At 46.5% G+C, this 16,063-nt stretch overlaps 2 protein-coding genes across 2 annotated transcripts in view; both read right to left on the bottom strand.

The window, feature by feature from the left end:
- Nucleotides 1-888: 888 nt before the first annotated feature.
- LOC306738419 (uncharacterized protein) lies at nt 889-12,830 on the bottom strand. Its single transcript, XM_079220268.1, has 4 exons — nt 12,313-12,830; nt 8,381-8,545; nt 4,857-4,981; nt 889-3,956 (listed from the first exon to the last, which is right to left on the bottom strand). The coding sequence occupies exons 1-4, from the start codon at nt 12,760-12,762 to the stop codon at nt 1,847-1,849; spliced, it is 2,850 nt and encodes a 949-aa protein (XP_079076394.1). The 5' UTR covers nt 12,763-12,830; the 3' UTR covers nt 889-1,846.
- Nucleotides 12,831-14,503: 1,673 nt separating this feature from the next.
- myom2a (myomesin 2a) overlaps nt 14,504-16,063 on the bottom strand; it is a 33,599-nt gene continuing 32,039 nt past the window's right edge. The window contains exon 34 of the mRNA XM_079219685.1: nt 14,504-15,788. Coding sequence (XP_079075811.1) covers nt 15,279-15,788 — 510 coding nt within the window. The 3' untranslated portion in view covers nt 14,504-15,278. The remainder of the gene's footprint in view (nt 15,789-16,063) is intronic.

Below are 16,063 nucleotides of genomic sequence, written 5' to 3' on the forward strand. Positions count from 1 at the left end.
AGAAAGCTACAGTATGCTGTTACACTAATGCTCAGAAATTGTCTCTCCATCTTTAATCTTGTCAGTGTTTTTACTTTCTGGTGTCACAGATGCACGCAAATGTGCCCCAATGCAAATGTTGGAGTCCTCACCTGAATGTTCTCTGTTCTAAACCCTCTCTAACTTTGTTCTGCTTCACTTTATCAAAGTCAACCTTTGCAGAGAGAATGTTCACATATTGAGCTATGATTTGGATTAGAGAATGTTCACATATTGAGCTATGATTTGGGTTAGAGAATGTTCACATATTGTGTTATGATTTGGATTAGAGAATGTTCACATATTGAGCTATGATTTGGGTTAGAGAATGTTCACATATTGTGCTATGATTTGGGTTAGTGAATGTTCACATATTGAGTTATGATTTGGGTTAGAGAATGTTCACATATTGAGCTATGATTTGGGTTAGAGAATGTTCACATATTGAGTTATGATTTGGGTTAGAGTTGGACCTTACAGCTGCATCATTTCAAAGAAATAATCATCCTGAAAGTGATTTTTTTATAGGCGGACCTGAAAACTTTTAATTTTTCTGTGTTTCATCTTCATTTACTTTTAACCAGTAACATATAGACTGATATTTACACATCTGAACAAAATCCCACATGTGTACCTTTTATTATAACACCCACATTATTCAAATAGCCCTAGTGGTTGCAGAGGTACACCCTTTTTAGTTTGGGTATGACATTTTCGAGGAAAGGGCCTAAAAATAGGTGGGTTTCTAAAAGCTTAAGTCTCTTACATCTTATTGTATTCAAGCATTTCTCAGCTAAACTTTCCATCTCTTCAACAACAAAAAAGACACAAGAGAAATAAAAATAAAAAGCACGCGTGCTCTGTGTGTTTATTTACATAAGAATGAGAACATACTAAGAACATTTTAGACACGGCACATTTCTTTTGTTGACAGAGGCCAAGAGTCCATTTGACTTTTTGCTTTGGTTGTGTGGTATTACAAATGACAATAATGTCAACACAATTAAAACAGGGGACAATATATTGCCCAACAAAATGATTTATCGCAACAGGCCTACCATGAGGTAACCGTGAAACTTCAACATTGTCCAGGTTTTATGAGGACGAAGGCGAGTGAGAACCCTGAATACTCAACAGATCAACTTTGATTCCTCACTCTGTGGGAACCAATGAAACCTGTTCACGCCGATCGAGTCATTACTCATGAGTCACATCAAAACAAATACCTCATTGATCCCAGTGAAACTCTTGCTTACATATTCTACGTCAACACATCTTGATTTCTTCCCGTGTTCCAGCCACACACCCTTCAAACATGCACATCGTCAAAACATGAGAAAATGCACAACGTCGAGCCGTGCTGCAAAAAACGTATTTCACAAATGAGACAATGCAAAAGAAAATGAAAGGATAAGTTTGGTCAACAAATTAACATGAAAAGACCAAAAACCAACAATGATGTCAATACTTTCTTACTTCCTGACACCGGCTCTCAAAGCTCCCCAAGCACACGCGTTCCTATTATAGATAGACTGAGGTAGGCAAGCTCAGCTTTTCTTTTTTACTTTGGTTTGTTTATATCTGTCTGACACTTATGTTGTATTAGAGATACATTGTTTGTGTTTCTGGTTTGTTTTTGCTGTATGTTTCAGTTTAGGAAATTTGGGCTGGGCTTCATCTAAAGCATGACTCTAAAATAAAAGGAATAAATGAATCAACGTCTCTGTGTGGGAACCACAATAAACCCACAAACAACGCACGGGTCGTGCAGTAACTTTGCCGTCGGTCCTTGAGTCCGTTCGTCTTCTCGTCCGGCGGACTTCTACTTTTACTTCTTGCTTATTAGATTTCCTACTCGCTGCATGAACCGTCCCAGTTTGTTGTCGCCGCCGCTTTGTGTCTGATACACAGAGTCGTTCCGGTTCAGGGTGGAGCGTCCGTCTCTCCCTGAGGACGATGCCGATTTATCCTGAGGGAGAGGAAGACTCTCGGTGCTGAGCAGATACTCGAATCGGCTGTAGACCTTGGGCTTCCTGGTGTGGTAGACATTCGCAGCCTCGTCGTTCAGCGTGTTCCTCGAGCCCCGCTCCTGCTCGGCCGCGGGGTTCGTCTTTTTCTTGCTTGATCGCTGAGAAGAGAATCTCGGGAACGGAGAGGCCGACCTCTCCGTCTCCGCCGGTTTGCCGGGCAAGCCCTGCGACCTGGAGGCGCTCGGCGACTGACCTTTCTTAGCGGCCTGCTCTGCCGCGGGCGCCTCCGGACGGTCCGGTCTGCGAGCATGGCTCGACCCCGAGGAGCTCTGCGATCTCTGCAAGGCCTTCCTCTGGAGGGACTTCTCGTCTTTCTTGTGCACTTTCTTTTCGTCCTGAGAAAGCATCGACGACATTTTCATCCTCAGGGAACCCTTCCTTTGGAGGGGCGGCTCCTGGCGCTGTGGTTTCTTTTTTTCCGCTTGCCCACTCTTAGCTTCCAGTGAGTGCTGTGATCCCGCAGAGGGGTTTAAGATTTTTGGGACAGTTGGCACCTCATTGGAGGTTGATTTCTTTCTTTCCCGTGGAGCGGCCGAGCCTGAGTTATTGGCCGCCTTGCCTAAAGAGCCGAGGCTTCCTCTGGCTGGATCCTTGTGCGGTGATTCTGCTGGTCCGCTGGATTTAACAGAGTTCTCTTTTGGAACAGCTTTCTCGTCTTTGCAAACCTCCTCACCTCGGTCTTTGAATGCGGCCGAGTCCGAACTGTTGACGCGCGAGCCCTCTCCTTTCTCTTCCGGGATCTCGGTCAAGGACTCCATCGGCCTCGGGTGTTGGAGGCCGCTGGGCTGCAGGTGAGAGAGCTTGAGCGACGGATCGTTCAGTGTCATGTCGAAATCCGCGGCGGAGACCGCCCTTGAGAGCGGCTCGTGCCAATCGTACGTCTGCGATGTCTTGCGATCCGGAGCCATCGCAACGTCGTGATGGGAGGCGGAGCGCTGACCATCGATGAGTGTTGCCTCTCTTTTGTCCACTTCCTTATTTGGCTCACTGTCTTTGGGGTTGGCCGGTTCCAGGCCGTTCCCATTTCGCACATTCGGCTCTAATTCATCCACACTCTGTCTCGTGTCCAGACCCTGCTTATATTTAGGTCTTTCCGGAGTCTGATACACAGACCTCAAGGACTCTTGGCTCTGCCTGAGATGGTTGTAGTCCTGCAGGCTGAGCCTCTTCTGCCTCATTTCCTCCATCCGGGACTTAATGTCCCTGGACCTGTTAATCAGGTGCGATTGATGCTCGTTTAAGCCCGTGTGGCTACTATACGGAGATGTCATTGACGCTATCGTGTCACACGATGCATCGAGAGGCACGCCGCTGTCGTTAAAGTACGTGTCCATCTTCCACCTGTGGAGGGATGTCTCGGAGTTGAACGGGATCAGATTCTGGTCCACTCCGTAGCGAGTCTGGTGCCTGAGGTGCTGGTGAGACAGCCGATTTTGTAGCAGCAAGTCGCTGACCCCCCTCGGGTTAGGGCCTGCCTTCTCCGGAGCGAAAGGGACTCCGGCGTCCTTGGTCCCTGTCCTCAGCCGAGTCATTGAGTGTAACTTCTGCAGTTCGCCGCCGTAGCTGTGGCCCCGCATCAGATTCCCCATGTCGAAGCAGTGAGACTGATGCAGCCTCTCCTGCACGCTCAGGCCCCGGGTCATCGCGGCGGCGTTGTTGAACCGGTCGTCGTAGGCGCTCCTCGCGTCGTGCATCACATTGGGTCGCATGTGAAGCTTGCTGGAGTTGGGGCTGTGCATGGCCATGATGTCTCTCAGGTACTGGACGGATGTCCTCTCCCTGGACAGAACGGTGGGAACCGTGGAACGGGCGTACAACCTGCGGAATTCCTCGTCATAGGAGCCGACCAGCTGACCGGTGACCACCAGGACCATGCTGAGGTTGATCTTCTCAAACGACCACGTGTAGCTGAAAAGGACAATTCAGTGTTCAGAGAGCCAGCAGAGGGGATGACGATGAAGAGATTTGACATGTTACTAATAAGAAAGTGACGCAAATATGGATTACCTAAAGACACAATTGAAAAAGTCAAACATAATTAATATTAAAATAAATAATAAATGTGAGCAAAGCTTAAGATCACCACCAAATACACCACTGTCATCTTAGCGTATAGTGTCAGGGGCTTAAGACCAACACCTTTAAACACTGTTAATAGAGAAGAAACCTAAAATCGCTTTTACTTGATTTAGTTTTGACCTTTTGGTTAGTGAACCTTTTAAGTGAGTATCTGGATACATTATCCGAATAAAATGTCTGATTCACCGCTTCGCATACCTATAAACAAACCCAGTGGTAGCATTAATAAACATTATATTAGGGTAAAATATCAATTGTGGTCTGGATTTGTGGTTTCATCTCGGTTAACTAGGCATTCCCAACTGCTCGTCAATCGTGGGAGATCCATCATATTTTTTTCATGGAATAACAATGATCAATTCTCATCAAAAAGGTCTCTAATAAAACCAGAAAAGGGTTCACTGAAGCAGGCAGGACAAAGGCTCTTAGAGGCCGTTAACAAATATGCTGCGATCCGATTGGACAAAACACCTGGAGATACTTTTGGCCTGCTGCAACAACGCGGCAACTTTCTTGCAGGCATTGAGGGAGGCATTGCCACAGAAGAACAACAGCAATCCAACAATGCACAGTGTCAAACTTGTGGTTTTGATAGTCTACTTTTCCGTGAAACCTCTATAGTTTACAAATGTTCTACAAAAAAAATGGAGGTATTGAGCGTGAGAGGTGGGTTAAATAATGAACAAAGGCCTCTGGTGTGATGTCATTGTTTGTGTAGGACTGACTCACCTGTACGTTCCATACAACACTGTTCGGCAGTCCACCAGAAGAAACCTTTGCTCCAAATCTCCTTGAAACTTCACTCCGGACTGACACTGGTACTGCTGCCCGTGAACCGTCCGAACGCGAATGTTCTGGCGGAGAAAACAAAGCGAAAGGAGTCACAAGGTGAGAAACAAGAAAAGAAAACAAGTATTTGTACGTGCACCTGCATAACAGCGTTTGGCCACTTGGGGGCAGCGGGAACATCGACATATCACTTTTTAACTTGATAGAGAAAAAGGTTTCATGTTCAGTTCCTTCCCACGCTGCAACACGCTGAATGTTTGTATGAAGCGTTAATTGTAAAAGTTGACTTCTTTGCTCACACCAAAAGCTTTACTCACGCGAGTTCACTCGCTCGACTTTATGTGGTTAATTTGCTTCGTTCGCGGCGGAAATAGGGCGTGGCTTATCTCCAATGGCTTATCTCCGTAAAAACAGTTAACATTTCCGCCATCCACCATTGAAATAACCACCAGTTCTGCTTTATTCTTGTTGTGGAAGTCCCAGTGGAGTTGGAAAATGTCAACTTGCATGAATTAGGCAAATTTTACGCAACGCGCCATTCGCGGCGCTCGCCGAAAATCTGCGTTGTTCGCAACCATTCGCGTCTGTGCAGTGACTTTGCATGCTATCTACTCTAATTTGCAGCGATCCTGGTGTGACCGCAGCATTACAGCGACTTGCTTGACTAAGTCGGTTTAGTTCGTATGGACGCAGTACACATAAAAATGTCCTTCGTCCTTCCCGCTCCGCTGATTCGAATGGGGAAGGTTGCTCTACTCGTATTCTGTTCCTTTAGTTTGAACAGTGTGTTTGCACTCACTGACCAACTGGTTAGGTTTAGGAATTTAAAAAAGCATCCAACACAAACAAGTGCATCAGTTACAGAGATCTACACACACACACCCTTTGTGATCCTCAACAAGACCAAACCTGTGTGTCGGTTTTCTCTGAGGCATGTTTTTTTTTTTATGTGGCTACCGGCGAAGCAATTAGATCTCAAAGCCGCCCCTGAGTTCACTCTGACTCATTCGCTGTTGTTTGGCTTGTGGAAGCGTCGTCCCGATGCCGTCGAACAGGAAGAGCCAGCTGCGCTAACAGATCTGTCCCGAGGCGGCCTGAGCCATCTCGCATGATAATGAAAGGCTGGGAAATGCTGGTAAATGACAGTGTTTTCACCAGGGTGTGTGGAGCAAATGTCAGACTTAATCCACCTAGATGCTCCTGCCAATACAAGAAAGGTCATGCCACAGGCGAAGCTTCATCCTGCAGGAACACGGCTGGAATACGAACATACTAAAACACTGGCGGAGGAGCGGGAAGATGGGTTGTTGTGTTTTTTTAGATCAGATTTTACAATTTGTACATTTATGTGTTATATGTGGCTTCTCTTTCTCCGTGCATCTTGTTGACCAGACAGGAAGTTATCAGCATCAAAGCAGACGCAATAAAATATTAAAATCATCCCTCCCTCTTGTCGACTCTAAGGGAAGTAAGTGGTGTGAATTTAGGCTTTATTGTGTTTTAAAGGGGTAAAAGAACATTGGTCCAAAAGATGTTTCTGTTGACCTTCAGTGTTTTCTCATAACATCTAAATCTAACATTGGTTACATTCATATTTTTATTTGCCAGCAGTCTTCCTTGCTGCCCTTTTTCTTTTGTTGCATTGCACTGCAATCTGTAGATCAGTGGGAAAGGGCGAGACCACTGGCAAGAACGTCAGCACGATGAACCTCATAAAAACATTGATCCATAGCTCAGAAAGTGGATGAAAAATCCACAGGTGACCTTTGAAACATTGCTTTTCCTGCCCTGATACATTAAGAGACTTTGCTTCTATTGCATGTCTTTTTTCAGACTTTTTATTTTACGACTTTGTCTCTTTACGTCTGTAGATTTTAATATATATATATATATATATATATATATATATGTGTGTGTGTTGAAGGCCTCATTTACATATTTAAACAGGACATTTCTGAAAACTTGTAAAATAAAATAAAAAAGATTGCGCGTAAATACTGACATGCAGAAGTTACATGGGGAATCTATTAGTTAGAAAATACACTTCCAAACTATTGTTTTCATGCTCGTCGGCCCACCAGTTAAAAACACAAAATACACACAAAGATAAACGCGGAGAAACTCTCCACTCGAAACTCTCCACTCGAAACTCTCCACTCGAAACGTCCCTCTGCAGGAACGAGAAGAACATGTTTCATTTTGAGGGGATTTTACTGTAAATCATAGCTTGTTTTATGAAAAAAAAGCCCCAAACTGCTGTATTTGGATGTATTGAACACCATAAGTAGTATACAAGTGAAATATATGGTTTGGTAAATGAAAAATGTTCAAATGTCACAGATGTGGCCCAATGCCCATATTGTGCTATGATTTGGGTTAGAGAATGTTCACATATTGTGTTATGATTTGGGTTAGAGAATGTTCACATATTGAGTTATGATTTGAGTTAGAGAATGTTCACATATTGTGTTATTATTTGGGTTAGAGAATGTTCACATATTGAGCTATGATTTGGGTTAGAGAATGTTCACATATTGAGCTATGATTTGGGTTAGAGAATGTTCACATATTGTGTTATGATTTGGGTTAGAGAATGTTCACATATTGAGCTATGATTTGGGTTAGAGAATGTTCACATATTGAGCTATGATTTGGGTTAGAGAATGTTCACATATTGAGCTATGATTTGGGTTAGAGAATGTTCACATATTGTGTTATGATTTGGGTTAGAGAATGTTCACATATTGAGCTATGATTTGGGTTCGAGAATGTTCACATATTGAGCTATGATTTGGGTTAGAGAATGTTCACATATTGAGCTATGATTTGGGTTCGAGAATGTTCACATATTGTGTTATGATTTGGGTTAGAGAATGTTCACATATTGAGCAATGATTTGGGTTAGAGAATGTTCACATATTGTGTTTTGATTTGGGTTAGAGAATGTTCACATATTGAGCAATGATTTGGGTTAGAGAATGTTCACATATTGAGCTATGATTTGGGATAGAGAATGTTCACATATTGAGCTATGATTTGGGTTAGAGTTGGACCTTACAGCTGCATCATTTCAAAGAAATAATCATCCTGAAAGTGTTTTTTTTATAGGCGGACCTGAAACCTTTTCATTTTTTTCTGTGTCATCTTCATTTACTCTTAACCAGTAACATATAGACTGATATTTACACATCTGAACAAAATCCACCCTTTTTAGTTTGGGTATGACATTTTCGAGCAGAGGCCTAAAATCAGGTGGGTTTTAAAAGGTTGTGTGAAAATAGAATATTGTTTTTCTCCTTTTCTCGTCGACTTTTATACAATCTGACTTCTTTTTACAACTGGAGTCGTCGCCCCCTGCTGGCCATTAGAGAGAATGCAAGTGTTGGGCTTCACTCGGCAGAACCGAAGGTCGCCGCCCATCTTTAATGTCACAGCGCTATGAATTGTGGGTAATTCCCTCTCACCTTTAGGTCCTGGATGTTGATGCCCACCTTCTGTGCCATGGTGAGGAAGCTCTGGAAGTGGGAGTCGTCCAGCAGGAGGTAGACGACCACGCCCCTCAGCGTGGCCGTGATGACCTCCTTGAAGATGTCCACGTCGGTGAAGACGTCCATCGCTATGGCGATAACCTGGGGACAAAATAAACATTTGGAAAACGCTTTGAATGCAGAAAAATAAATGATTCTGTCCCAAAAGATTTTTTTTTTTTTAAAGTCTGAGGAGTCTTTTTGATCATTTATTTATTACATATTTAAATGACACGAGGAATTTATAATACAAACGTTCTGCCAAGAAAATAGATTTTAAAATAATTTAAAAGACATTTAAAGTCCAGATTCCTCGTCTGTTACTGGAGAATAGAGTGTGAATGAATGAATGAATATATCTGGATATAATCAATGAAGTTCTTTGCATGCACAAAACTAAAATACTGCAAGTTTGATAAAGAGTTAACACAGCCTCCTGACCTGGTGTACATCTTTATGAGGTGAATTATTAATAAAACACGTCTCAGAGAGCTCTTACTTGCAGGAGGAGTGCTTCTCTTAGCAAAGTAAAAGAAGCAGAAACCTGATTTGTTGTTTGTGTCAAAAAAATGATCAAACTGGGTTTAAATAGTTGTTCAAGATCCGTGAATACATTGAACTGTACACACACACACACACACACACGTTGTGGAGCTGAGCATTCAAGCACAGACTTGCTGATGATGATATCATGCGTCTGAAAGTGAAACGCGACCTTTCATGTTCACCTTTTCTATCGAGACCTCCGATCACAATGCAGATGAACTTGTTTTGTCTCCTGCTGCTGCGTGTGCTGCTGCGTGTGCTGCGTGTGCTGCTGCGTGTGCTGTGTGTGTGCTGCTGTGTGTGCTGTGTGTGTGCTGTGTGTGTGCTGCTGCGTGTGCTGCTGCGTGTGCTGCGTGTGTGCTGCTGCGTGTGCTGCTGCGTGTGCTGCGTGTGCTGCTGCGTGTGCTGCTGCGTGCTGTGTGTGCTGCGTGTGCTGCTGTGTGTGCTGCGTGTGCTGCTGTGTGTGTGCTGCGTGTGCTGCTGCGTGTGCTGCTGCGTGTGCTGTGTGTGCTGCTGTGTGTGTGCTGTGTGTGCTGCTGTGTGTGCTGCTGTGTGTGTGCTGTGTGTGCTGCTGCGTGTGCTGCTGCGTGTGCTGCGTGTGCTGCTGTGTGTGTGCTGCGTGTGCTGCTGCGTGTGCTGTGTGTGCTGCTGCGTGTGCTGCTGTGTGTGCTGCGTGTGCTGCTGTGTGTGCTGCTGTGTGCTGTGTGTGCTGTGTGTGCTGCTGCGTGTGCTGCGTGTGCTGCTGCGTGTGCTGCTGCGTGTGCTGCGTGTGCTGCTGTGTGTGTGCTGTGTGTGCTGCTGCGTGTGCTGCTGTGTGTGCTGCGTGTGCTGCTGTGTGTGTGCTGCGTGTGCTGCTGTGTGTGCTGCGTGTGCTGCTGTGTGTGCTGCTGTGTGCTGTGTGTGCTGTGTGTGCTGCTGCGTGTGCTGCGTGTGCTGCTGCGTGTGCTGCTGCGTGTGCTGCGTGTGCTGCTGTGTGTGTGCTGTGTGTGCTGCTGCGTGTGCTGCTGTGTGTGCTGCGTGTGCTGCTGTGTGTGTGCTGCGTGTGCTGCTGCGTGTGCTGCGTGTGCTGCGTGTGCTGCTGTGTGTGCTGCGTGTGCTGCTGTGTGTGCTGCTGTGTGTGCTGTGTGTGCTGTGTGTGCTGTGTGTGCTGCTGTGTGTGCTGTGTGTGCTGTGTGTGCTGCTGTGTGTGCTGCGTGTGCTGCTGTGTGTGCTGCGTGTGCTGCTGTGTGTGCTGTGTGTGCTGTGTGTGCTGTGTGTGCTGCTGCGTGTGCTGTGTGTGTGCTGCGTGTGCTGCTGTGTGTGCTGCGTGTGCTGCTGTGTGCTGCTGTGTGTGCTGTGTGTGCTGTGTGTGCTGCTGCGTGTGCTGTGTGTGTGCTGCGTGTGCTGCTGCGTGTGCTGTGTGTGCTGCGTGTGCTGTGTGTGTGCTGCGTGTGCTGCTGCGTGTGCTGCTGCGTGTGCTGCTGTGTGTGTGCTGCGTGTGCTGCTGCGTGTGCTGCTGCGTGTGCTGCTGTGTGTGTGCTGCTGCGTGTGCTGTGTGTGCTGCGTGTGCTGTGTGTGTGCTGCGTGTGCTGCTGCGTGTGCTGCGTGTGCTGCGTGTGCTGCTGTGTGTGCTGCATGTGCTGCTGTGTGTGCTGCTGTGTGTGCTGTGTGTGCTGCTGCGTGTGCTGCGTGTGCTGCGTGTGCTGCTGTGTGTGCTGCGTGTGCTGCTGTGTGTGCTGCTGTGTGTGCTGTGTGTGCTGTGTGTGCTGCTGCGTGTGCTGCGTGTGCTGTGTGTGCTGCTGCGTGTGCTGCGTGTGCTGTGTGTAATGCTGCGTGTGCTGCGTGTGCTGTGTGTGCTGCTGTGTGTGCTGCGTGTGCTGTGTGTGCTGCTGCGTGTGCTGCTGTGTGTGCTGCGTGTGCTGCTGCGTGTGCTGCTGCGTGACGGACGTTCTTTGAGCTGCAGGCTGTTGCCTCTACTTTCTCTGAAGCTCGCTCGATTCCCGCTCTCTCCCCAAAGTGCTCAGCTTTCTGCTCGCTGTCTTATTGCTACAATAATAATATCATACTTTAGTCATTTTGTATTGTATTTTGTAATTTTATCCTGGAAAGTAACTTATTAAGTTAACAAATGAATGTAAAAAGCAGAACGTTGGCCTGAGAGACGTCGTCAGGTAGAAGTATAGAGGAGCATGACATAGAGTCAATGTACTTAGTTACTTTGTTACATTCCACCGCTCCTCTTTCATGTTTACTCCAGTTCATTTCCAACATTTGATGATATTTAGTGTTTATCTTTCTGCAGCCGTGCACCTTCACACATGTGCACTTTGTGTTCTAGTTACGGTTATATTTGAGCTACTGATTTAGTTTCACGTTTAAAGCAGCAAACCGAACGTTTATCCTCTCTTTGACTCCTCCTCTCTTTGACTCCTCCTCTCTTTGACTCCTCCTCTCTTTGACTCCTCCTCCCGTCACAACGAGACCCAGCAGGTCTGACCTCCAGAGCTGCAGAGGACGTGATGAGTTTCTGCATGTTTTTCATTTGCATGGAGCGCTTCACCTTTTCATGGTTAAAAGATAATAAAGTAGAAAAAGAACACGCCTCCGGCTGAGCAAAGTCAACAAAGAGAGGTGAAGCTCGGGTAACAGCAAACAGGGAGGGAGAGGGGGAAAGAGGGGGGAGGGAGAGGGGGAGAGAGAGAGAGGGAGAGAGAGAGGGAGAGAGAGGGAGAGAGAGAGAGAGTGAGAGAGATAGAGGGAGAGCGAGAGAGGGAGGGTGAGAGAGAGGGAGTGAGAGAGAGAGGGAGAGAGAGAGAAAGAGAGGGAGGGTGAGAGAGAGGGAGTGAGAGAGAGAGGGAGAGAGAGAGAGAGAGAGAGAGAGAGAGTGAGAGAGAGAGAGACAGAGAGAGAGAGAGAGAGTGAGAGAGAGAGAGACAGAGAGAGAGAGAGAGACTCTACTCTGCTCTGTCTTCATCTTCTAACTCGTATTTGTTCTTTCTTTGATCTTTTGATATTTCTACTATTCTACTAATGAACCGGTATGAAGGCCCTAATATTGTCATTACAATGTTCTTACATGTATTTGTGATGAAACAACACAATATAATACTCAATAGTAAAAGCGGACTTTGAAAGGAGCCACTTTGCATCATGGGTACTTTTACTTTTTTTAACCGTGTCTCACTGCTTTTCCCTAAACAAGGCCTGTGTGTGCAGAGAAATGTATATTTCCTCCGGCGCAAAAGCAACGCCTTCCATTGTTTGTCTCTGACGCCATTGTCCCCGAGTGTGAGACAGGAAGACGGATACGGTGACTCTGACGTCGCCTCTCCCCGTGTCCTCACCTGCCTCGCCTCCTGGATCTGTTTGCGCACCACCTCTTTGATGGTCGGCGTGTTCTGCCGCGGCGGGTTGAACAGCAGGCTGATGCTGGTGTCCTCGCTCTCCAGGGACACCTGGGGCCAGCCCAGGTCCAGGTCGGGCACCTCCTCGTCCGACTCGGTGGGGAAGTAGGTGGAGGGGCTGTCCTCGGCGTCCCGCTTCCCGTCCTCGTCCTCGCCGCCTTCGTTGTTCTCCGTGACCGGCAGCTCCGCATTCTGGAAAACGTACAGGATCTCCTCCTCCGACAGGAAGTGGCTGATCTGCTCGGCCCTGAGGAACTCCTCGTAGGCCTCCTTGCCGCCGCAGAGCAAGGCGTAGATGGCCAGGCGGTAGGATTCCTTGTAATGGGGCTGCACGTAAACCGGCTCGTTGTCTTCTTTCAGCGAGGACAGGCAGGACAGGTTGGACTCCATTGGATGCCGAAACCCTCCTCCCTACCTCCGCCGAGCGTCTGCGAGGTACCGACAGGTGTGTGTGAGCGACGGCTACACCCGCATGTTCAGACACAACCGACCCCGATCATGAAGCGACACACCTGAGTGAGAGAGTGAAAAAAGCTTAAACAAGTAAAGTGAGAATGTTGAAAACCTGTCCGTCAGGTGTCGATCCGCCACAGGCAGGTAAATAGTATCGAGGTACCAGGTGACAGTCCTTCGAGGAGACTCTCAAACAGACTTACTTCATGACTGGGAACCGAAATCCACGCAGAGTCCGGACCCCTGAAGAAGCAGCTTTAAGGAAAAGACAAAGTGGAGCCCCGAGTGAGCCTTTGTTAGCGTACGTTCGCTCTCTGCAGCACTGAAGGTGTGTAGCTCGTCGTTGGCTCCGCTGACAGCCCACAAAACTGTAACAGGCCCCGCCCACCTCAGCTCACCTGGGTTTCGGAGCGGGGAAGCAGGTTTTTGTTCATCCAATCAGCTGTCAGGCGGCGCATTTGATCCTGGAAACGCAGCGAAGACGCACAACTCAAGGCGTGCACGTGTGCTTCAGCGGGGGGAAGTCAAAGAACTCCTTTGTCGTCGCAAAGGCGTTCTTGAGCGGTCTTCATGCCTTCAGATTGTCGAAAAGTCCTCTTCACAGATGTAGATGTTGTTTAGTTTTGTGCATGCAGAATAAGACGCTGCACACAGCGGATCAACCAGACAACGTGAGCAAGAGTTGGAGTCAGAATAGAAGGAATGACCTGGAAGCTCAACGGGAACAGCTTCCTGTTTCCCAAGAGAATCCTTCTATCACAATAGATGTGAAAGGTGAGTCTAGAATTAGCACTGTGGGAATCAGCTGAACAAACCAGTTAAACCAGCAGTTTAAACACAGAGGACCCCAAAGGAAAACAGAATATCTCAATATTTAGAAGCCGGTTGATCCAACTGACGCTCAAAACTTCAATTCAGCATCCGAGCATCTACGGGACGGGTCTTTTTACTGCGTTATTATTTGACTTTATTTATTTATTATTTATTTAATTTCTCAGTTTGTTCCTATAGTATCAATTTTGATTTTATAGTTTCATCTATTGTACTGTTTTATCAGTGCTTTGTTGTGTTTTTTATTGCCTCTATTTTGCTGCTTTCTCAGTAAAAAGCACTTTGTAAACTCTATTAATACATTAAGTGTTAGTATATTAAGTTATTTCCAATATTCAATATTCAGTATTCTTAGTTTGGCACCAAAACTACTTCAAGTGTAAATAATGCATTTCATTTCATTTGTTTATTCTGCAGGGACAACTAATCAACAGTAAAACTGTAACTTTCAGCTGATGTCCCTGGACAGATTTCTTTTATGATGTATAAAAAAACATGTGGTTAATTTGAAAGGAAACTGTTAATTATGGTCTGTATTGTTGATCAGAAGATGTTATTATCTTCCTCCACCTGTTAAACAGTTCTCAAAATCTCAAATGAATTTTGGACACCTTTCAAGCCTTTCCGGCCGAAGAGATTTTAAACAGTTTCTTTGTAAGTTTTCTTGTTAAAAGTATTAAATTATGGTCAAACATACCCCTTACCATTTGGTGTTCCAATTATATTGTTCTTACATTTGTTTAAATAGTTATTATGGATGAAGAAGAAAAACATAAATATAACAGCTGAATTAAAATGTTTGAACAGTCGTGTTTCCGAGGCAGATAATAGATGAATAACAAAGACATCAGAAGGAGGTTGAGAGTTTATTGTCATCACAAAGCATTGTGGGGGATGGAGCGCAACATCTCACAGACAGAACGACCTCTCTGGCCCCGAAACAGAGGGAAACATCACCACCTCAGAGAGGAAACAAACAAAGTCAATGTCATGACGCAACTTAACATCAGCTCCCTGGTCAGCCACTTTAAAAAGCTCATTCCTGTTTATAACAACTTTGATCTTATATCCATCGTCTTGGTCATCGTTTCTACTCTTATGGTAACTTTGTAAACCGCACACTGCGGCATCGCTAAAGACGAGAAGAAACTTCGCCGATAAGAATGAAATTGTGTAATTAACAGTAATTATCTTTTAACATCCACGCACTTTTTTTTTTTTAACAGGCATTCCACTCGCGTTGCAAAGTGGAAGGTGCAGCTTTTAAAACACTGAACATAAACATCTACCCTGTTTTGTTTATTTTTTTCTTAGTTTTTGCGCCTTTCCCCCTTCCCACTGTGTCAAAAGCACAGCACCTAGAAAAGGAACTCTACTGCACGATAGTAGCCACAAAATGAGCCGTGATCACATCTACATAAACTGTAACGCCTCCTGGTTTCACACTCATGCTATGAATCAGCGTCGCTAACGCTAATGCTAACGCAAACGCTAACGCAAACGCTAACGCAAACGCAAACGCAAACGCAAACGCAAACGCAAACGCTAACGCTAACGGCAAACACTAACGCTAACGGCAAACTTCCCCCTCCCCTGTTTAGACGTGACCCCCGCCCCATCGTTTACTTCCTCGGTGGGGTCGGAGACTTCATGGAGCGGGGCGGGGTGGGCGACTTCACGCCGCGAGACGGAGTCGGGGACTTTGGAGTCGGGGTTGGAGATTTAGGAACCGGGGTGGAGGCTGGAGTCGGGCTCTTCATGGACGTCGGGGTCTTGGAGGGCGTGGCCGGGGACTTCGGCGGTGCGGCTGCAGGTGCGGCTGCAGGTGCGGCTGCAGGTGCGGCTGCGGGTGCGGCCGTTTTGGGCTGTCCCAGTTTGGGCTCGGGTATTTTCTCGCCGTGCTTGTAGACGCTGACGGTGATCTCCACGAACTCGCCGCCGTACTTGTTCCGCACGTTGATGCTGTACTTGCCGGAGTCGTCGGGGGTGACTTTGGTGATCACCAGGCTGGCGAACTTGCCGCCCTCGAACACGACCTTGGTGTGCTCGGTGGAGGCCACTTCTTGCTCGTTCTTGAACCAGGTGACCTCCGGGGTCGGCTCGCCCCACACGGTGCAGGTCAGGCTCAGGGACTGAATAGAATAGAGTAAAATAAAGTCAAAATGTATTCAAAAGGAAGGTTTGTGTGTATGTGTTGTAGCAAAAACACTTGTTTAAGCCCCGCCCCCCTGGTTGCTCTCAGAGCTACGTTACAATGGAGCCCACACTGTCACTAAGAGCACTTACTGAATAACTGATTCAGCAGAGAAAACTGGTTAAAAAGATAATAGATAGAAGCTAAAGTGTGAAAGTGAACCAACACGTCACCTGGAGATCGATTCAGAAGACGAAGATATTAAGGAACCTC

Source organism: Taurulus bubalis (genome assembly GCF_910589615.1).
Source record: "Taurulus bubalis genome assembly, chromosome: 6".
Lineage (NCBI taxonomy): Eukaryota > Metazoa > Chordata > Actinopteri > Perciformes > Cottidae > Taurulus > Taurulus bubalis.